This window comes from Python bivittatus, unplaced genomic scaffold, assembly GCF_059951505.1.
Source record: "Python bivittatus isolate LINGU-HERP-01145 unplaced genomic scaffold, Pbiv_v1 ctg000280_np1212, whole genome shotgun sequence".
Classification (NCBI taxonomy): domain Eukaryota; kingdom Metazoa; phylum Chordata; class Lepidosauria; order Squamata; family Pythonidae; genus Python; species Python bivittatus.
This window is the reverse complement of record NW_028277066.1, coordinates 2,482,578-2,504,294: the sequence shown is the minus strand read 5'-3', so window position 1 is coordinate 2,504,294 and position 21,717 is coordinate 2,482,578. Positions and strand designations below refer to the sequence as shown.

General features: G+C 44.4%; 1 protein-coding gene across 2 annotated transcripts in view; it reads left to right on the top strand.

Moving 5' to 3' along the window:
* The window catches only part of RBM19 (RNA binding motif protein 19), an 82,610-nt gene extending 61,580 nt beyond the window's left edge, over window positions 1–21,030 (top strand). The window contains exons 24-25 of one of the 2 annotated variants that reach the window (XM_088143248.1): window positions 7,788–7,899; window positions 20,621–21,030. In XM_088143248.1, coding sequence (XP_087999374.1) covers window positions 7,788–7,876 — 89 coding nt within the window. In that variant the 3' untranslated portion in view covers window positions 7,877–7,899; window positions 20,621–21,030. Of the gene's footprint in view, window positions 1–7,787; window positions 7,900–9,106; window positions 11,358–20,620 lie in introns of those variants that run through there. The other variant, XM_088143247.1, reaches the window with a different exon arrangement.
* The last annotated feature ends 687 nt before the right edge of the window (window positions 21,031–21,717 follow it).

Here is a 21,717-nt window from a genome sequence, read left to right as displayed (position 1 = left end):
AATCAATCTGGATTTCTGAATGGATAGAGGGAGAAGATGGCTGGGCGTGCCCAGAAGCGTCTGAATCTTTTTAGAGGCCTCTGATTCAATTTGTCTATTTGATTTGGCTTTCCGATTCAATTAAGCCCGTCAATTTGAGGTGGAAATTAAATCAAATCTCCTTCAAAGAAAATCTCCCAATCAACTTTTTGTGCAGCTCTGCTGAAGGCAGCTTGCTCACGCCAAGTGGTGGGATCTTAAGAACATGTAAGAAACACCTCTTCTCCCAGGGTGGTCAACTCAATGCCTTTAGCAAGCCCACGAGCAGGTTGTAAGCTAATAGCTCTTTCCCCAGGAGCCAATAAAATCTTTCCAGCCTGGACACCTTCCAGAGATAAGGACTTGGACTCCCAAATCCCTCAACCTGTGTGGTCATTGCTGAGGATTCTGGAGTTAAGTCCACGCACCTTTCTGGAACATCCCTCCACTGGAAATTGTTTCCTGCATGGGAAGCATCAGGGAATAAAGCCGAGGGCAAGAATACTTGAAGCGGGGGACAGACGGTCTTGGAGCTGTGCCTAAACACCTGTGCTGGCTGAAACATCTTCTCCAAGGGCTGCTGCAACAAACTTCCAAATGAATCAGGCGGTGCATTTCAGCCATCAGCTTTTGCAGCACTTCTCTATCTCCTCGCTTCCTTCCCCTCTCTTCCCCCCCCGCCTCCCCCCACTTCTCAGAGGATTGTTTTGGAAATATTTCCGAGAGAGTCAGTAATAATCCTGCATGCACTCCTGCCTCTCGGGAGCTGCAAGGCGTGTGGAGGAGGAACCTGCTCCCAATCCAGCTAAATTACTATTGACTTGTGTTCTGCGCGCTCCACAAACATTTCACTCAGCCATCACCAGCAGAGCCGGCGATCTCCTGCCAGGGGTAACTTGGGAGGCCAGCTGCGCTGGGTTGCGTCTCCTGCTCTTCCCCATCGATCAAAGAATTAAACTGACAGAAGGAAAATTCTCAGCCCGGGCTCCGCCTGGACGGGGGAAGCGAGCTCGTCTCGGAGAAGAGGAGAGGCCTTGCAAATGGAAAGTTGGAGGGTCGCAGGGGGCCGTGGCCAGAGCTCCGTTGCTTGCACCAGCATCGAAAGGATGTCAAGCTGGGTCAGCTTTGTGCCAGTCTCTCTTCTTTCTCTCCTGCGCTTCCTGCTTCCAAAATGGAGGCCCAGAACTGAATGTAGGCTTCTGCTCACCTTTGGTGGAGAGCTGGGAACGAACAGATTTCCCAGTCTTGTCAGTGTAGAAATTGGATGGATAACTGCTCTGAATTTCACCAGGAGAAACTCTCTGATGATTTCTCAAGAGCAGGGTTCCCCTGGGGTTTGAAGTAGCACCATTACTGAAAAGCACCCCCGAGGGAGCTCCTACCTGATGTTGTAATGGTCTGTGGGAGTGACCTTGGGAGACAGGAGGAAGAGCCGCAGACTAGGTAATGGACAGATAAGTGGCAGCTGAGCCCACAGAAGGAATGGGAGTGTGGCAAACATCTCAGAAAAGATCCCCCCTAGTTTCTTGGGCTGTAAAGACAAAGGGGGAGAGGTGTACTTTCAGACTTGCAAGATTCTGTTAATGTAACCTTACAGTAAAGCTAGAGCTAGTACTTCTGGGTGTGCTTCCTGTCTGGACTACCTCACAAGGCTGACAGGTGTCTTCCTGTGAGATTGAATGGAAGAGCAGGAAGCTGCAGATCACAAGAGAGAGGATGGTCCATTGAAAAATGGGACTGTCATGCACACAGTCCTTGGCCATGTTACAATCAAATGGCTGGTTTGCACCACACTGTAGACTAGGTTGTGGTGTAGAAGCCATTGTCTTAGCATCATCAGTTGGAGCATCATATGAAGTCATAGTATGGTTGGCTTGTGGACATCATGTTTTGGTGGATTGATCCAATTACAGGAAGCTCCCCCAGATATGAACATCCAAACCATCAAGGCATATTCAATGGGCAGCCTGGGGCCTTCACAGTCCAACTCCCTGAATCTCCAACTGTGCCAGAATGGAGCTGTTGGAAGTTCTAAACCACTGTTTCCTAACTTTGACAGTATTCAGATGTGTGGACTTCAGATCCCAGAATGCCCCAGCCAGCATGGCTGTTGTTGAGAATTCTGGGAGTTGAAGTCTGCACATCTGGAAGCTGCCAGAATTGAGAAACGCTATTCTAAATCTCTGAAGGACACCAGGTTATCTATTCGTGGATTATATGTTCCAGATTGGATCAGGACTAAGTCCACACAACTCGCCTGTTTCTTCAGCTGAATTTACAAAACTTTTGTGGGTACTACTAGACAGAGAATAACTCCTATGTATTTTTTCCCACTCTCATTAAATCAGATGAAAGAGAATTTGCTTTAGAAAGTCTTTCAGAAGAGAGGAGAATTTTGGAGATTGTCTTCTAGGTGCTGGCCTTTCCCCTGTTGACTGTGTTCACACAACTCTAAACCCAAATAAAGGAAACAGACTTTCTATGTTTGTATGGCATACTGAGCCCCAGCAAACCATATTATGGCTTTATGTTAGGACATGAGTCACACAGTGGGCGAGGTTGTAAAACACCCTAAACACAACTCCATGTTAGCCTCTGCCAGTATATTGTAGAAACTCACACTTAATATTTTTATAACATTTCTCTCCCCATCCTGTGCTTTCCAATTCTGTTAGCATCAGCTGTGCCCTCAGGGTCTAATGAATGAAAAATAGCTGTATCAAGAATACAGTGATGCTCAGCTGCTATGTGTTTTTATTTTTATATTATGCATTTTATCTGGTTTATCTATTTTATTGTAAGTTGCCTGGAGTCACGTAGGTGAGGTGGGTGGCTATATAAATCCAACAAATAAATTAAATAAATCGGTGAGGCAGTAGAAGCAGCCTATGGAACATGGGGAAGACAGAAGTTTAGCCACAGAATCTGCTCCAGAAACAAGTATTGCCATATTCAGCATGCCTTTAAAGATGCCAAGTGCTTTTATACAATACGAAATCGAACCTCAGTGTGATCAAAGCGTGCTTGTGCAGTTTCATACACAAAATGTAATTGTTAAAAAAAATGAGTACCTACAAAATCCATCCAAAGCTATAAAATGCAATACGCATTCTGCATCTCACTTGCTAAATGAGCCATTACTCTCATTCTGAGAAGCAAGGGGAATAAACCCTACTTTTATGTTCTGGAGTGGGGAGGTTGTCCAGAAACAAGCGAAGGATTGAGAGGATTGGATCTTGGCTATGGGAAGGGTGCAGTGAAATCATTTGAGGTTGTTGACCTTGGGTAAAAGAAGTTTGAAGGTCTGGAGAGAGTGGGGTTGACTTTGAGGGCTCAAATTTCAATACTGCTATGTGCTGGTCAAGTTGATTGTCTTTCAACTCATCTCATGCATTATCTCAGGCTGCCATGTTGAGAGGGTGACCACGACACTTCCTCAGAATCCCAAGTGTGCTCCAATGTCCAAAAAAGAGTGGGAACTCAAGGTTGGAGAACTTCAGTAGCAATGGACAGGGCAGGAACAGGTTACATTATTATTAATGGTTGGTCACACAATCAGATGTTTAGCCTGGGTTTGGCATTTTTGTCCACCTATCGAGTCCTTCCCAAGGACCTGGGATAGGCAGATGTTGTTGCTTGATGGTGTTAAAGGTAACATCGCAGAATATTGTTATTATTATTATTAATTTCCCAGGCCTGGGGTTAACGTGGGTGTGATCCATTGGTCAAGCCATTGTCCTGTTTTTTGTACTATTTCTTGTTTTAGTCTGGACTGCCTAGTTATGTGGGTTTTAATTGTTTACTTTTTATGGATTTTGCAAGCTGCTTAGAGTCTTCTGGAGTGGGTAGCTATATTAAATCAACTTAAATTATTATTTATTATTTAAACATGTTTTCCGCCCAACTCCCAACTACTCTGGGTAGTTGGCCGGAGGGGTGAGTCGAGTTCCTTTTTTGAAATCAGTATTTCTATATCCATTAGGACCTTGTTTCAGTCAGAAACTAAGGAACGTTGGGCTCGGCTAGTAGTTGGGTAAGAGACCACTAGGGAATTCTGGGCAGTAGACTAGACTAGGAAGCCAATAATAGTAATAACAATAATAATAATACTGGGAGAAACCATTCTGTGCAGTTGCCAGCTCAACTCGAGCGAATATTTATCTTTTCATGTTTGTTAAGCCTAACCAAAGCTTAATACACCAGTTTTGCTTTGAGTGAGTTATTTCTAGCTGAAAAGTCACCCTGCTTTTAATCCACTGACAAAATTTGGCAATGTGGTCTTGAAAATCGTGGGTGGAGGATGTATGGAGAAGATGGGCTTCATGAAGCCTACAAGATGCTGGGTATCCATTTCTGGTGTAGTTTCAGCACTACGTAGATGGCTGTACCACCTTCTTATGTGAAATTAGCAAAGTTCTGCCACTGCCTTTTCTGACTCTGAATCAGGCCAGTGCTGAGTAGTGTATTAGTGAACAGCCTTTATCAACCCCCCACCTTATTTTATTTTGCTTCGTCGTGTGTTATTGGATTCTTGAAGCCTTCACTTTTGGGACCACACAAATGTGTCAGCTTCTTTCTTTCTTACATCCCTACCCTACCTTACCCTTGCTCTTTCTGGCTACCTAGTAATTGCTAAGAAAAGAAACTAAGCAGTGTTTAGCGAAAATGCAAAATGCTACAGTAAAAGAAAAGCAATCGACGGCTTTTTTTTCCTTGGGATCTGTACGAAATTCTTTTGTTGATCTAAGCTAAAAGTTCCAGAAAGGTTGGGGGGTGGCTTTATCGGCTGGTCAGACTTGGTGGAGATCCATAGCAAGGATTTTCTGCTGTCATTGAAGTTGTGAGAAGGTTCAGACCAAGGAGGAGAAGAGGTTCTCCTTCTGGGTCATTTTTTCAATGGCAAGGACTCTTACTGGCCACAGAGGAGGTGCTCTTTAGCATCAGACCAAACCAAGACTTACAAACGAATTCATGTCAGTAGGGTTTGCACAACTCTAAAGCATCAGGCAAGCCCAGAAGTTGGATTTGTACAAAGTACTAGGCTAAAGTGCGGTTGGTTAATTTTGGTTCAGTGTGTTCTCTTAACCCAGCCCAAAACTACTGCAGAGTAGATATTAACTTCTTTATCTCCTGAAGCTCAAATAAAGTTTGGGATAGGATGATTGATTGATTGATTGATTGATTGATTGATTGATTGATTGATTATGATGGGTTACAAAGAGTCAACACTGACTCAATAGCTCATAATCAATCAACTGAGATAGGATTGGAATAGGATGAGGGAGGTAATTTTTCTTATTCCCTTCACAGTGATCCCAACTAATTTTTTTTTTTAATTTTAAGGAAGTTGTTGTTGATCTTAGCTTGTAGACCAGCTAGGTGGCTGCAACTAATACCCATTATTTCTGATCCCTGAACATCTTCCCAAGGCCACCTTTTACATAGCTGAACACTGATATCAAATCTCCTTTTCTTCAGAGTTAACATCACAAGTTTTTCAGTCTGTCCTCATATAACACGTCCTCAAGTCTCTGGATTATCACTGTTGTCCTCCTCTGAACCTGTTCTAACCTATTAATATTCTGAAAATGTGCCCAATTTTGTACACAATACTTCATATTATAACTTTATGAAGTAGAACTTTATATGATATCTTTACGTGATAGCCCTGATTTATACCCCTTCCTAACACAGGGGTGGGGTCCCACAATATGCTGGGCCATAAAGTTCCCAAGCTCATGTTAGTCTAGTCCAGTGTTTCCCAACCTTTCAAATTTCCAGGTGTGGGGACTTCAAACCCCAGAATTCTCATCAATGGCCATGCTGGCTGTGGAATTCTGGAATTTGAAGTCCACACACCTGGAAATTGGCAAGGTTGGGAAACAGTAGTCTAGTTTAATGTGTTGCTCCCACCAGCTACTGATGTCTGATCAATCAAGGTGGATGATGGAGAGGATGGGGCAAAGAAATGCAGGTGAGAAGAAAGCGCAACCTTTAGACAGTTTCTTCTAAATATGCTAAACTTTGTACCTAGTCTAGATAAGAACATTTTTGCTGTTTAAGGGAGGGAAAAGAGAAACCTAGAGGATTATGCATTCCTTTAAATATTAATCAAGAGATGTAATAACAGTCTTCTGAACTCAGTTCAGATCTCCTTCTCTCAACAATTTGGCTTGCTTTCTCTCCAAAGTTCTGGTTCTTGGCTCACGGATGAAGCTGTATGTGGGTGGGGGGAGATTAAGGGTGTTCCTGGCTTTTTCTACCCCCCCCCCCATTTTTTTTTTCCTTCCGCCTCCCTCGACAATCATAAAAGTACAGAAGCAGAAATACTACCATCCTGGCTTTCTGTCAAAGAATTAATTGAAAAATAAAATCATTGGGTGAGGGGTAGGTTCCCAAAATGCAGAACTGCTTGGTTGGGGATGGAGAAGCAAGAGGATTTGGGGGAGGGGAGGGGGCGCAGCTCTTGTCAGGTTAATTTCCCTTGTATTGATGTTTTCTGACATTTACTTCTTGTTTATCTTTGGAAGCAGCTGTAATGCTAGGAGAAAATGCAGCAGCTTGTTCTATCTGTTTATTTTACACCCTTTCCCCGAGTCCTGCAAGTACATTTATTTGTTTGTCTGAGATGGGAGTTTTGATGGGTAAGATCGGGATTTGAACAGCTGTTCTCCACATGGAGAACTGCTTTCTAAAATGAGGAAAAGTACAGGAGGGGAAGTGTTACTTTCCCCCACCGATATCAGGGGAAGAATGAGTTCAGCGGTCTCCCCTAATTCACTCGTGACTTTTTTCAAGCCTGGGCAATAACAAGAGAGCTGTATAAAATGTATGGAAAGGGGCCAAAGGTAGATGTGGGGTGAGCTGGCTTCTCCCCCACCTCAGCTTATGAGATTAGATGACCTCCGTGATGTCATGGGATGGTCATGGACCTTTTTAATTGTGGCCCTTCTGCATTGCTGGGAAACCTTCCTGGAGTCTAAAGTGGGTGCTTTTTGTTCTTGTGGAGACCCTATCTCCAGTTGACTCTTCAAATCTGGTTGGTGGTATCTCCCTAGGGCATGTGCTCGTATAAGTTATATATATATATATGGATAATAAACGTTCTCCCAGTTTGGATTCTCATGTAGTCTAAGTGGTGTCCTACGTGCCCAGGAGGGGAGGTGATTGGAGGAGCCTCCATGCTTACAGAATGACAAAGGAAGGTGGGATTAAACACACCCCATTGGGATGGAGTCTGTTCTCTATCATAGCAATCCAAGCATCTGTTTAGGATGGGGGATTGGTGGAAATGATGACTAGAATGATGGAATAGAGCGTTTTGGTGAGAAACCCTCTCTGGTTCTCTAAGCAGCTGCATTCCATGTTGCAGTGGAACTTATAGGAGCTCACCTGTCTGGCCCATGGCTGCATTTAAAAAAAAAAAATCAATACCGTTGGGTGCATGTAAACATGGTGATGTGCATGAGAAATGGTCAGCTCAAGCCAACTAATGAATGATTGGATCGGGAGGGGGAACGTAGAGATCCAGCGATGAGTTACAATAGATGTAGCCATCTTCGTCCTCCAGATACTCTGCAGTACAGCTCTTACAGTTCCTTTCTATTGCCCACATTGCCAGGAACCCTAAAGAACCACTCAGGGCAAAGAGGCATTGTGAGTCAGGAACGCCTCTCCGATAAGACATTTTTGGTGTTAACTGGCTTGGGGGACAGGAAGAAACGGTGTTCTGCCACTTCCACTCAGCAGTGTCACTTCATCTTACACAGATCCCCCAGTCAAGAAGCAGCGGACAGCCTTTTTAGAAGAAATCTTGGAGAATCTAGAGGATGATGAAGACAATGAGGAGAATAGCTAGGATCCTCAGTTCAGAACTTCAAGGTAGGTCAAGTACTTTATTTCTAAAGAAATGGACTGAAATTTTGACCTGGTCATCCCTAACCCTTGCAAGAAGTTCTGGTAGTACCCCCTCACACTACCTGGATCAAAACTTCTCATTTTGTAAATACAGAGTCCCCATCAACTTTCTCCAGGAAATGTTTGATATTCTGTGGTCCTTGTGTGGGGAAAGAATGGGCAAGGCTTTGTGGGTCTTGCGAATGGTTGCTCTTCTGTTGGCTAGTCAAGCAGCAGGAGATGTGGTGTCAGGGCCAGTCCAAGAACAACAGGGAAACAATCCAGCCAAGTTCAGTTCTTGGGTTGCTTACATCATTTAGACAGAATCTTGCCAGACTAAATCTGTACTATGCTAACCTAATAGATATACTCTGGGAGAATCTAGGGAGTGGCTATCTTAAGTCTCTTCTTCTTCCCATGCTCCTGCTCTGGGCTATGTTGCCTCTTGTCTCCCACTTTTTTTTCCTGGAATGTCCTCCCTCCTTCCTGAGAACCTGGGTCTCTACTTAATTCTATCACACCACCTCCTCCTTTGTAGACCCATTCCATCCCATGTGGCTTGATCATGGCATCTTCCCAGGAAAGCCGGGGCAGCGAGTTCTGTCATGGAAAGTCTGTCTTTGTCAGCCGCTCTTTCTCTCTAGCTCTTTTTCTTGGAGGACTAGAAAAAGCAGAGCTTCTCAAATAATTTTAAAAGCTCCTTGGTTTGCTGCACCACGTCATCCCTATGATCATCGTCCTCTTTCTCCCTCTTCCTTCTTCCAGTCAGAAGGCTTTGATTCTCACGCAGAAAAAGAAGGTGGTAGAGCTCCAAGATGGGAGAATGAACTCTACTACTTCAAGTTACCTGAGCCAGTTTGGTGTAGTGGTTAAAGGCACCAGGCTAGAAACCAGGAGATGGTGATTTCTAGTCCTGCCTTAGGCACAAAGCCAGCTGGGGGACCTTGGGCCAGTCCCTCTCTCTCAGCCCTAGAAAAAGGCCAGGACAAACCAGTTCCAAAAATCCCATCAAGAAAACTGCAGGGACTAGTCCAGGCAGAAGCCAGGAGTCAAGGCTGACTTGAAGGCGCCCCCCAAAAATCATCCCTTCAAGTTATAAGCAGAGGAAGATTCTTGGTGACATGGTTGAGAAACCCAGCGTTCCAAGATAATGTTTATCCCACTTGAAATATTTTGGCTCCTCTTTTTCCAGGTTTGGGAATTCAGCCTCTCCAGTCTAACTGTAGCTCCTACCATGGATTGATGGACTTCCAGTTGCAGATGTGCATGTGTGAGAGAGGGAGAGAATACATTCAGCATCACCAATCAAAGAAGAACTCAAGCTCCCTCCTTGAGAAGCAGACAGTTGAGGAATATAATGTGTGTCAGAGCAAAAAGATCCTGTGACCCAGTCCTGTGGGGCATGCTGGGCCCAGCTATGTGTTGCAAACTGGCCCCTCCTGCATTCCTCTCATTGGCTTAAAGACACGGCTTTGTCAGCTCCAGTTCCCATTCCCAGCTAGATTGTTTTGCCTGGAGTTCCTTCTGACTCAAGTTTACTCCTCCTGGTCTTCCCTCCAAGCCTCAGAGCCCCCCTTGTTGAGCTGGGCCTTGCATTTGCCCAGAGCATAGCCCCTTCCCCTCACTAAAGTTTGGGGTGCAGTCCTGCTTGCTAAAATGCCAAACAGTGGAGTGGCCATAAGCCGAAGAAGAACCAAACTGCTTTGGTTAGTTCTTCTCAGGTAGACTACCTCTCCCTTGGCCGTCCAGGTTCCATCTGGCCATACAGGTGGCTCAGAGCTTCTCTAATACACCTGGCTCCTTCTTGGCTCTGTATGAGACAGGGCAAACTTGCCAGGCTAATCCTCCCCAGGTTAAATAACTGTCTACTTCCCACAGTGTTTCTGGAATGAGCACCAGGTCCAGCGGTGCTTCATTTGTCCCTCTGGAAGAGCATACCTTTAGGGCGCCTTTGGATCCATCCAGTAATCACCCTCAGCATGAATGGGGTAGAGGACAAAAGAGGGCAGGCAAGCAGCAGCTAATCCCAGCTAAAGCTACTGTTCAACTCCAGCACAGATGCCTGCAGGAAAAAGACTCCTAACTTCCAAGGAAGTCAGAGATCGAGAGAAGAGCAAAAAAGCAGAGTGTTAGAATTGCCTGAGCTCCAGATTCACTTAAACCCTTCAGGAATTCGGGATAAAATGAACCTGCCAGGGTCTTTCGAGGCAAGATAGAAGAAAATGCAGTCAAATTCTGCAGCCCTCCCACCTTCAGATAGTGAATTGAGAAAGGGGGTTGAAGCATCGAGATCCACTACCACGTTTTAGTGGTGGGTTTACTTTATTGCGAGTGGTGGGTTTTTGAAGCGATGATGACGCCAGGTGGTCCTTCTTTAGTGTCCCAGCTGAAAGCCATCAAGATGGATCACTCATTTGGGGCCGTATTTTTTTTCCTTTGCAAGACCCCAGAAATATACTTCACCTCCCATGTTTGGAAGGCAAGCATGTTGAAACCTATTAAGAAATACATTACTCCTTGAATAAGAATTTAAGAAAAATCCTGTTGATCAGGATTTTTATTTTATTTTATGAACACAGCACCGCATCATTACCTTTGGAGAAATATGAAACCCTGTCTGTGTGTTAGTCTGGGACATCTTTCACCATCTTGGTGTCCTCCTTCATAATTCCTTGCGAGCTAGGATGGTGGGAATGGAAATCTAGCATGCCTATAGAACACCAGGTAGGAGAAGACTGGTCTGAGAAATGTGAGATTAAGTCAGCTAGTATCAAAAAGGAGAAGGAGCAAATCCCTCATGCATTTTTGTTTCCAACCCAGGTCATAGTCTCTTAACCACCTGGTAAGACTGGGGTTAAGTTTAGGCTACAGTTAGGTTTAGTTTAGGCTTCAGGGACAGACCTCTTGAGCGTTCTTTTTTTTTTAGTGAGGTCTGTTGCTTAATTAAGTCCAAATAAGTAAGGATGCCAACTTATATAAACTAAAGCTCTTGAAAACAGCTGTTAAAAATGAGTAGAGCTGTTTTCAATCACTTGACATTGTGTTACTGACTGTTGTTGCCAAACTGGACCTAATTAAGTTAGATTCATTATATTCTCATTGTACTTTAAAAATGTGAAGATCACCCTTCAGAACAATATAGTTCAGCCTCTAATCTGTTGTCCTTCAAATACATCGGGGGGGGGGATAGGAGAGGCAAATCACATAATTTACATCATCTACACAATGACATTCTGATAGGCATGACATCATTGTGGGTTCTCCTGGATGTCATTGTTCAAATAATATTGTATCTATATTGTATTTCCAATGATCAATTTACAAACTATATTGTGCAGGTCAAAGATGCATTGCATTGCTTCGGATGATAACTCAAAATAAAAGATATATGAGCTACATAAAGTTCTGTAAAATCAATATAAAATAAATAGTGCAAGAGAGGACCACTGATTTCAAGCTTTCTACTTTCTGTTCCTCATACCCGGCAGTCTTCCAAAACAGAATTTTGCAATTTACCACAAGATTTTGGAATCTTTATCTACAATTAGCTTACATGAAAGTTCTCTGGAACATTTCGTATTAAAAGGGCTATCACAGAAGTTGTCCTGGAAAAAAGGGAGTAGCCCACTGATGCCATCTTACCTTCTCCAAATGGAGTGGAGTGAGGTGATCTTACATTTATTCTCAAGAGTTTCTGGAGGGAGCATGCTAAAAGGTGCAAGGATGACCACCCTGTGTTGCTTTGGAAGCTGCTTAAGATATTATCCTGCCTGGGGATTGCGCAACCAGGTCCTGGTTAACCCACTTACAAAGATTCTATGTTGATCTTCCTGCATGTCTATATGTCCAAGTTTTTGCTTTCACATCTCCTTTCTTGATATTAGCCCATTCTCTCCAACAGCCTAGGAAGAAAGCTCACTGTAATGGTATGTGGGAATGACCTTGGGAGACAGGAGGAAGAACCATGTTATCAGCCTTGTGAGGTAGTCCATACAGGAAGCACACCCAGAAGTACTAGCTCTAACTTTATTGTAAGGTTACATTAACAGAAGTCTGAAAGTACATCTCTCCCCCCTCGCCTTTACAGTCTAAGAAACTAGGGAGGCTCCCTTCTGAGATTTCCCATATCCCCATTCCTTTTGTGGGCTCAGCTGCCTTTTATCTGACTGTTGCCTGGTCTGCAGCTCTTCCTCCTGTCTCCCAAGATCATTCCCACATACCATTTCACTCGCTTTGTAGCATTTTCTATCTTTACCTTCTGCGATATATGCAAAGGAACCAGGGTTTGTGATGAGAAATTTAATTTTTGCCAAAAGCTCCTTCAGACACTAGTTTCAGTCTTTATTAGGTCCACTGGATTTCTCTAAGCTTCTCTTGTCCCCACCTCCACATCTAGCAGGTACCAGATTGTAGACAGGTGCCACAGTGTATGTCTCCTTATCTACCAACCAAGAGTCTCAGCAAACGTTCTTGGTTCTTGGTCTTCTCTGAGCTTGGTTGTTTTCCTGCAGAGATTTCATTATCCTAATTGAGGAACTCTCAAGGAAGAAACCACAGCTCAACTAAGACTGGCAAGGCCAGCTAGTATATATAAACAACCAGCAAATCCCACTCCCCCATACCCTGATGATGTTACCTAGCCTAGTAACAAAATATCTGCAGGAAAACCACCAAGCTGAAAGAACACCAAGAACCCAACAATTCTGAAAAAAAGTTTGGAATGTCTCTGCCACAAGTAGTTGGTGTCTTCCTATTCCCCCCACCCCCCTTCTCGCCCCTTGTTGCTTTTCATGGCAGGCCAAATCTCCCTCGAAGAAGCCTGTGTGCTCGGCAGCAGCAGGGAAAGGATTAGTGCGAGCAGAGCAGGTAGGCTTCTGCGAACAGAGCCAAGCTTGGTTTCAACATCTAATTCAATTTGTTCTGCTGAGATTGAAATATGAAATGCTTGCCAGTCAGATGTTCAGGGTTACCAGGGGTTGAGAAATGGGGAGGGGGTAGCTGGGGAGGGGGGCAGAAGAAGGGAACAGAGACTCTTCTAAAGGCTTAGATTTTTATGAACATTAATTTAACCCTTTGGTTTTTTTTTCTTCTAGGCCCTCTCTCCCTGGAACTTTTCTTTTTTTTTTTCTGAGGGTCTTAAAGACCTTCCACCCATGTAATTGAAAAGTATTTGTTTCAGGTGGGTCCCCCCACTCTTTAGGCTACAGAAAGTCCTTTCGATGATAGTTTACACGTTGCTGCGAAGTTGTCAGCCCTTCAAGGTAGTCCAGACAGGACACCCAAACCATGAGTACTAACACTACCTTTATTGTAAGGTTGCAGTAGCAGAACCTTGCAAATCTGAAAGCACTTCCCCCCTCTCCTGCCTCTATTTTCCAAAGAACTAGGGAGGGTCCCTTCTGAGATGCTTTGTCCACCCCCATCCCTCCTTTGGACTCAGATTTCTCTTATCAGACCATTGTCTGGGCTGCAGCTCTTCCTCCTGTCTCCCAAGGTTATTCTCACAGCCTATTACAAGAGGAGAGATGGAGGGAGGGACAAGAGGGAGGGACAAGAGGGAGGGAAGGAAGGAAGGAAGGAAGGAAGGAAGGAAGGAAGGAAGGAAGGAAGGAAGGAAGGAAGGAAGGGAGGGAGGGAGGGAGTGAGTTAGCCGTTCAAGGTAATCCAGACAGGAAACCCAAACCATAAGTACTAATATTACCTTTATTGTAAGGTTGCAGTAACGGAAACTGGCAAGTTTGAAAGCATTTTCCTCCTCCCCTGCCTTTACTTCCCATAGAACTAGGGAGAGTCCCTTCTGAAACGCTTTCTCCACCCCCATTCCTTCTGTGGGCTGAGATACCTCTTATCAGACCATTGTTTGGGCTGCATCTCTTCCTCCTGTCTCCCAAGGTTATTCTCACAGCCCGTTACAGAAGTCCACTTGTTGCAGGGAAGTTTCCCCCCTGAAACTTCAGGTTGGTCCCTCTGATTACAATTTGGTAGCCACTGAAGAGTGATCCCAGACCTCTGAGGGATTGCATGCAGCCTGGGGGCCACCAGTTGCAAACCTCTATGCAAGAGGTGGTGTTGGGAAGACTAGAAACGAGAAACGAAGGGATAATGGATCTGCTTTAGTCTCTAATAGCTTAATAATGTTATTAATGTTTATTATTAGTGTTTATTAATGGTATTAATATTTATGTTTTGATTGTAAGCCACCCAGAGTCACGAATGTGAGAAGGATGGCTATATAAATTGGATGGATGGATGGATGGATGGATGGATGGATGGATGGATGGATGGAGTACACAGGTAACTACTGGGGGCAGAGGTGGATAACAATATGACAATAAAAAATAATAATAATAAAGCCTCTCTCTATATACTCTCCAGAAGAATGGGAAGCAGCAAAATTAAATCACCCTGTAGCAGCAAAGTCCTGACTTTAGCCTCCAATGTGAGTCTCTTAATATTATATATGTTTGGCTTCGGCCCCCCAACTAAGCCTGCTAATACCCTATATTAGCACCAAGTGATATTGTGTTATAGTACTTTTAGCAGTCATGTAGGAGGATTTCAGCAAACCTAAGCTTGTTATTGCAAGCTACCGCTCCTTCGATATCTACTGGAGCTGTTGCATCTACACACGCGCACACATGCACCCCCCCCGCATTCCTACGACAAGGAAAGGTAAAAGTCCACACAGCCACGTGGTCTGGGGCCACACATAAGCCCCTAAGCTTAGCTTCCCGAACAGAGCAAATCCTCTTCAAGGTAATGGGGAACGAACGCAAGCGCAAAATGGAGTTGTAGTTTTACACCTCACACCGCTGGGGCTGCTGCTGTTCTTCTGAAACAGATCAGCCTTGCCTAACCCCAGACCTTTCATCTCAGGTTATTCATTTATCTGAGTTCTACCCAGCCTTCTTCCTCCTCTGGCTTATGAGGGGATCTCCCTTCATTTTATCCCCCTTAACAAGCCACCCTGCGAAACAGGCTGGGCTGAGAAAGAAGAACTCACCCAACGTCACCCGAGGAGTTTCCGTAGCAGGATTTGATTTTTTTTTTTTTTGAGTTTTAATAGTTTTATTGTTTTTAATTGGGGGGGGGTATGTTTTGTTTGCTCGTTTTATTTTGCGCTGTTTTTAAACTTTGTAAACTGCCCAGAGTCACGGCCGTGAGATGGGCGGCTATATGAAGTTAATCAAGAAACAAACGAATGAACTTGGGTTTCCCCAGTCCTAGTTTGATGTCCTACTCACCGTACCGTGCTGCCTCCCAGCGTTCCCAGCCACGGTTGTGCTGCTTTGGATGATGGGACTTGTAATCCCAAGCATTTGGGGAGTTCCACCTTGGGGAACGTTCGTTCCTTCATTCGATTTATATAACAGCCCATCTCACTTTTGCGTGACTCTCGGCGGCTTACGGGAGAACAAATTAAAAAATGCAAAATAGGCAATATAAGAACGAATCAAAATAGAGACACAGAGCAGCCGGGTGTAATCTAACCTGTCATCCACACAACCCAGTTTTCAAGGCCTTCAAAAGGCCAACGGGGACGGGGCCAATCTAATTTCGGGGAGATGATGTTCCAAAGGGTGGGTGCCATGGCAGAAAAGGCTCTCCTTCTGGGCCCTGCCAGCCAACACAGTACCCGGAGCATGCCCTTCCTGCCAGATCAGGTAGGACAGGTAGAAACAACTGGAGAGAGATGGTCCTGTAAGTAACCTGGCCCCAAACCACGAAGGGCTTTAAAGGTGACAGCCAGCATCTTGAATTGCACCCAGAAGCCAATGCAGCTCGCAGAGCAGTAGCGTCACCTGTGCCAAGTAAGTGGCACCAGCAACCGCCCACACCACTGTATTTTGCACCAGTTGAAGCTTCCGAATACTCTTCAAGGGCAGCCCCATATAAAGCGCCTTGCAGTAGTCCAATCTGTTGTCACTTGATGTGCTAGCCAAGATATTCTTGGGCGTGAGGGAGGAACCAAAAGCAGGCTGACTATCTTCCACTCCATCTTTCCTACATGATTTCACCGTGGCTCTGCAAATAATTATATAAAAAGGCAACTTCTGATGGAAAGGGGGGGATTCCTCCCTCATTGAGGGGATTTCAGCTTTGTTCTTGGCTTAGGTTCTGTTGAAAATCAGTTAAGAGGCTACACAGGTCTCTGTGTCAGATGAAGGGATTTGCTGCAAAGTTCTCCGGTGATCGATTTGACAAAGCCTTTCCTCCAGGGAAGGAGGACAAAGGAAGGGAAAAATTTAAACCAAGGATGTGTTAATTGGATTACCAGCCTCCTGGCCTGGCTGGGGAAAGGATCACATGCACATCTCCGTTCCAAACCTGGAATTACACGAAGAAACTCCTTGTTGCCTGTTGCCAATTTAGGGGATGCCAGGCGGTTTGGGGGCTTCTTTTTGGCACATCTCAGCCATGGGGTAAATAATGCCGTTGGCCAAGTTTGCGGGAACTGCATCCTTTCTCAGCCGTTGGTGTGTTTGTGGTATCAGAGTCCAAGCGGTGTCGTCTGCTGCCTCCTGTTTTCCTTTAAATATATTCATTTCAGGAGCTGGAGGGAGCATGGGGAGGGAGAAAGAGAAATGGCATAGCGGGGAGCTGAGATTTCAGATTTATCCATTCATGAATAATAATCAGGCTGAGTAATTCACAGTAAATGGGTATCCAAATTGGCTAATAAGGAAGGCTTTCACCTCAAACTGAAATTGGGCAAGAGACCGAGAATATCAACAGACGTTGGCTACGGCGTGCGTGTGTACAGGATGTGACCTGAATCAGCGAAATATGCAAACCAGGGTCTGTGTGCCAGCAAAATAATAGGCAGCTCTGTTAGCAGACGAAAGGAGAGAGTAGAGCTGGCAGGTTGACAGCTTAGCAGCTTTCTCGGGGGCTTCCCATTGGCAAACAAGTCTTGGTTAACTTCTTCAGGCTGAGGGTAGAAAACTGGGGCAAAAAGAAATTCTGGTGGGAGAAGCAAATGAGAATTGCAGGAGTGCGAGCCTGGGGTGGGAAAAGGCTACCTAGCTAATGTCAGAATGGTTGATTCACCCAGGGTGGGGAAGCCCACTTTGAAATGTCTCCTGGGCAGAAAGCAACCACGTTTACTCAAGAGGAACCGTGAATGGGGACCAGGTTAGATGATCTCTCCATCTAGATCAAACATCAGCTTGATGTCTTCAACGTGATGTCTTCAGTCAAGTTGGGACTAGTATATCCAGAATTCTCATCCAGGGCATTCTGGGAGTGATCATCCTTACATTTCTAGAGAAGAGAAGACCTTGCCAGAGAAGGCTGTGAGCTATAATCATGCTGAGTGTCAGAATCAGTGTTCATTCTCTCAAAGTCTTCTGGAACTCTCTTACCGTCAGCATCTTTGAACCAGAGATGCAACTGAATTTCCCCAGATCTCAGGATTCTCAAATTTCATAACATTTCAGGCATGTAATGGAAGAGCACTGAAAATCCACAAGACTTTGGCTTTCAATCAAAACTCAACAAGGTTTGGTGTTCATACAAGATTTTGGCCATATATTTTTTTTTAATGAAAATTTGTATTTAATGTTGAGACTTTTTGAGAAGCCATCTAAGAGTGTCACAGGTCCCCTAGCAATTGGAGTAACTGGTTGCTGTTCCCTGACCTATTTTGATGGGCAGTTCGCTAGGTTCAAAGGCAGGATGGTGGAACTTGGGACTCACCACTTGCAGGACAGATACTCTGCCTATGAGTTCAACTTCAACTGAAAGTGTCTCTTTAGCACTACTCTTGCTGAAAGCCCCAAAATACAAGAAGAGTCATGACAAGGGTTCTTAAAAATCGGGATCTGATTGGGCCACCAAAGGAGGTAGGTGGGTGGGTGTCAGGGGGCCGAAAGAGAGATTTACTTCCTAGCGCTGATTTCCTAGGTTTTTCCTTTCCAGAAATGTCTTTTAATTTGCTCGTGGATCCTTATGAACTCGCTTCCAGCTCTTTCCAACGGCTGCATTCTAGGCTTTCTCAACTTGGCCCAAGCATGGTGCAGATACTGGCTTCTCTTCTGAATTTCCTGCTTTCATTTCTTAGTTGTGCCACCAGAGGGCATGACTAGCACAACAGACAGGGAACAGTCTAGATTTCCAAGCCAAAATGGACAGAAGAAATCTGTGGTTATTTATTGTTACCTTAAGTGATCTGTTTAAGAGCTTTGTTTAAAGCAGAATGTCAAAAAGAAGGGGAGAAAAATGCAAAACTTCTATTTAGTGTTATTTAAGAGGGAGGAGAGACCGGTCCCCTTGGATGCTAGAATTGAAGCAACGGCTCAGATATTTCTTCGGTCCCTTCGACCCTCCCTTTAATGATGTCCCATTGGAAATTGAAGGATGTGTTTTACCCAATTTCTTTGTAACTTCCTAGGATGAATTTGTCCTGCTGACACCGCTGTGAACCACTTACCTAGGCACTGAATATCACAGTTCTCCTCTCTGGCATTTCTATCCAGAATTTGGTATTCAGTAGTGTATCGCCCATGATCGTAGATTCCTAAAGCTGTTGTGGTTAATCTCTGTTGATTAGATTATTTACGTCCTTATTCCATGCCCAAGGCAAAATACTGCCTTGGGACTTTAAAACCCTAAGCGATGGGAACTAGGTTCTCCAACAGACCATGTTTACATTAACATCTGAGCTCCTACCTCTGATTAAATGTAAAGGTTGCTAAATTGTTGGGTATCAGGGGCAGAGACAGTGCTGATCCAATAATGCCTTTGTTACTTTGTGCTAGGAAAAGCCATCTGCATCTGAAAACATTCTGAACCTGTGTTATTCTGTCTGGATTTGGTTCATCCTGTTGTACTTGGAGAATTGTACATGCACGTTTTGAAACAAATGGCTTGAATTGAATCAGTTGGGTTTGGGGGGCACAAAGCTCAGTGGATCCTACCTTGAGAGGGCCGTGTACCCTGAAATGTTGGTTGTAAATTCTTGAAAGAAAGAATACTTTCTTATAGTGGCCCATTATTGCACCATCTCAGGTTCAATCATTTGTTTAAGTGTAAAGTGTGTGAAGAGGTATGCATTCTGCATTCTACTGGATGAACACGTGCCTTCCATACTTTCGTAAAAGGTCTGTCTTCCTAGGTTTTCTCCAGCTGGGAGTTGAAAACTGCATATCAGGAGGGGATCCAGTGGTGGATATGAACTCCCAGAACCTCAGCAATGACCATGCTGGCAGACAGATTCTGGGAGTTGGAGTCCACTTAGTTGGGAGTATGTCCAGGTTTTGGAGGTTGCCATCCTCCTCAATCTTCTAGGCCAGTGTTTCTCAACCTTGGCAGCTTGAAGATGTGTGGACTTCAACTCCCAGAATTCCCCAGCCAGCAAAGCTGGCTGGGGAATTCTGAAACTTGAAGTCCACACATCTTCAAGTTGCCACGGTTGAAAAACACTTCTAGGCACTGAAAAACATTTGTTTTCCCCTATTAAGGAAGCTACCCTCTCCCCAATGGAGCATCTGGATTTATCTTTTCTCCACTGTTCCCAGTTCTTTGAAATGTTCTCACTAGCTTCACACCATGCACTAAACCACATTAATGGTTTGCTTGATTTTGGCTTCATGTTTTGTGTGAGCTTAGGCTTGGTAAACTTTATGGCTTAATGCAAACATGCAAAGTCCGTTGTACTTCATTCGGCAAACCATGATTATGCAAATGATGACATGGCACGAACTGCGCGCCCATCCTGTCCCCTCCTCCTTCCTGTCTCTTTCTGCATCTATGTGGAGAAAAGGAGACAACCTACATCCGCTGGCGGATTCATGCATGGATTTTTATCATCTTGGTGATGGTTGATGGTCAGTAAGAACATCAGCAGGCTTAACCAAGTCATAGAAAGACCTCATGGCTGCATTGCACAATGCAGTCAATGATAACCTTGGTGAGTCTGGGGCCGAGCCTACCATGAAACCCACCCCTTTATGGTTTAGGGTATGAAGCAAATCCAAGAAATGAATTAATTTGATAACCAGGGTGAGCGTGCTGGACAGGCACGGCCTCTGGTTTTCTAGAAGTAGCTGGTAACTCTGAAATGAACTAAGTTTGTGAGAAGAAGGAAAGTGCATTTACATGCAGCCCTGTGTGATTGCTTGGGAAGATAGGGAGTCGGAGGATGGCCAAAGGCCAGGGTTGCTGGATTTTGTTAGAATGCTGAGCAGTTTGTCTGATGGCTGAGCATGATTGACACTTACAAATTACCAGCCCAAAGTGTCGAGTCTTTGACCCCTGAGTAACATCTTCGGCGAGCTTGAGACTTGCCAGCATTTTGTCATCTAATTACTACAAATCCCTTGGAAATTCACTGGCTGGAGAATGTTTAATGCTGGGTGCAGATTTTAGCATGAGGCCTCAGCCTGTCAGGTAGGTCTTCCCTTCTCCTCCTCCTCCTCCTCCTTCTCTTCCAGCGTTTGAAACTCTTGAGTCCTTCCTGGGACCCAGAGACGCTGTTGGATGCTGGCTTAATGGATGTCACCACCAGGTCCTTGCATGGACAGGGAGGTCTATCTGCACCAGAGAACTCGGCTGCCCATCTCTCAGCTCTTGCATCAGCAACGTATTGGTGGCCTGTCATAATTGTGTTTGCTGCTTCAAGACATTTGATGATAGGTCATCCTGGACAGTGGTTCCTCCAGAGGGATTAAACCACCTCTCTCTCTCTCTCTCTCCCCCACTTCAGAACCGAGCTATAGTCAAGGAGACAACAGGAAGACAGCAAATGTTTTAAATCCAGGTGGATCTCTTAACTCAAAACCCACAAAGATGATGCTTGGGACAAAGAACTAGAAAGAAACAATAGTGTCTTGGATCTGTCCTGCCAACCCGGCAAACCAGCTTTTGATACCACCTCATAAAGCAGAACTTCATGAACATCTAGCACGGAGCAGTTTGAGCATTCCTCCCCTCCCACTGCTTTCTTAATCATGTGTATGGTTTTTGGAAAAAATGTACATAATTGCTCTTTAAAGAACCTTGTTAATAGACCCGTCGGAATAATAATATTAAATAATAATTCCTTCCTTTTTGATGTCTGGTTTCGCTGTACTTTTCCTGTCTAATGTTTCCCCCCACCCCTGCAATTTTATTAAAGTTTATTAAACTGCCTGAAGTGAGGAAGTGAATAGTAAGCTTCCCCCTTTGCTCCAGCAAAACAGGACTTGAAAACATTGGGTGGAAGAAGGCAAGCAAATTGACCACAGGATGAAGAGGCAGAGCAGGGCTGGGGTGCTGGAGGCCTCTGCATGTTGGAAGGTTTGTACCTAAGTTCAAAATATACAGCTTGGAGGAACCAAAAAGGCTGCTATGGTGGTGTCTCTACCCAGAAACAATGTGTGCTATTCCTAGATGTACACGTGCTGTATATCCATGTGTGCTGAGACTATATGCGCTGTATAGATCTGAGATCTTGTGGAACAGTGTTTCTTAAGAGTGTGATCCAAGGACTCCTCGGGATCCCCCAAAGACCCTCTCCGGAGTCCACAAAATCCCAATGATTTGCCAGCTATTGAAGATATTTGCAAAAAAATGAATGTCACTCCCCTTATTTTTATTTGTGAAAAAAATCGTTTTTTTTTTCATGAAAAATATCTATGGGTTACTTTATTTATTTACTCACTCAGGTTACTTTTACATGATTCAATAAATATTGTACGCATGGATCAATTTTAATTTTTAATATGGTCCCAATCCATAAATATAACCCATACCCACCAAAGCTCTTTTGAGGTCCTCTGTCGTTTTTAAAAATGGGAAGGGGTCCTGAGTAAAAAGTTTCAG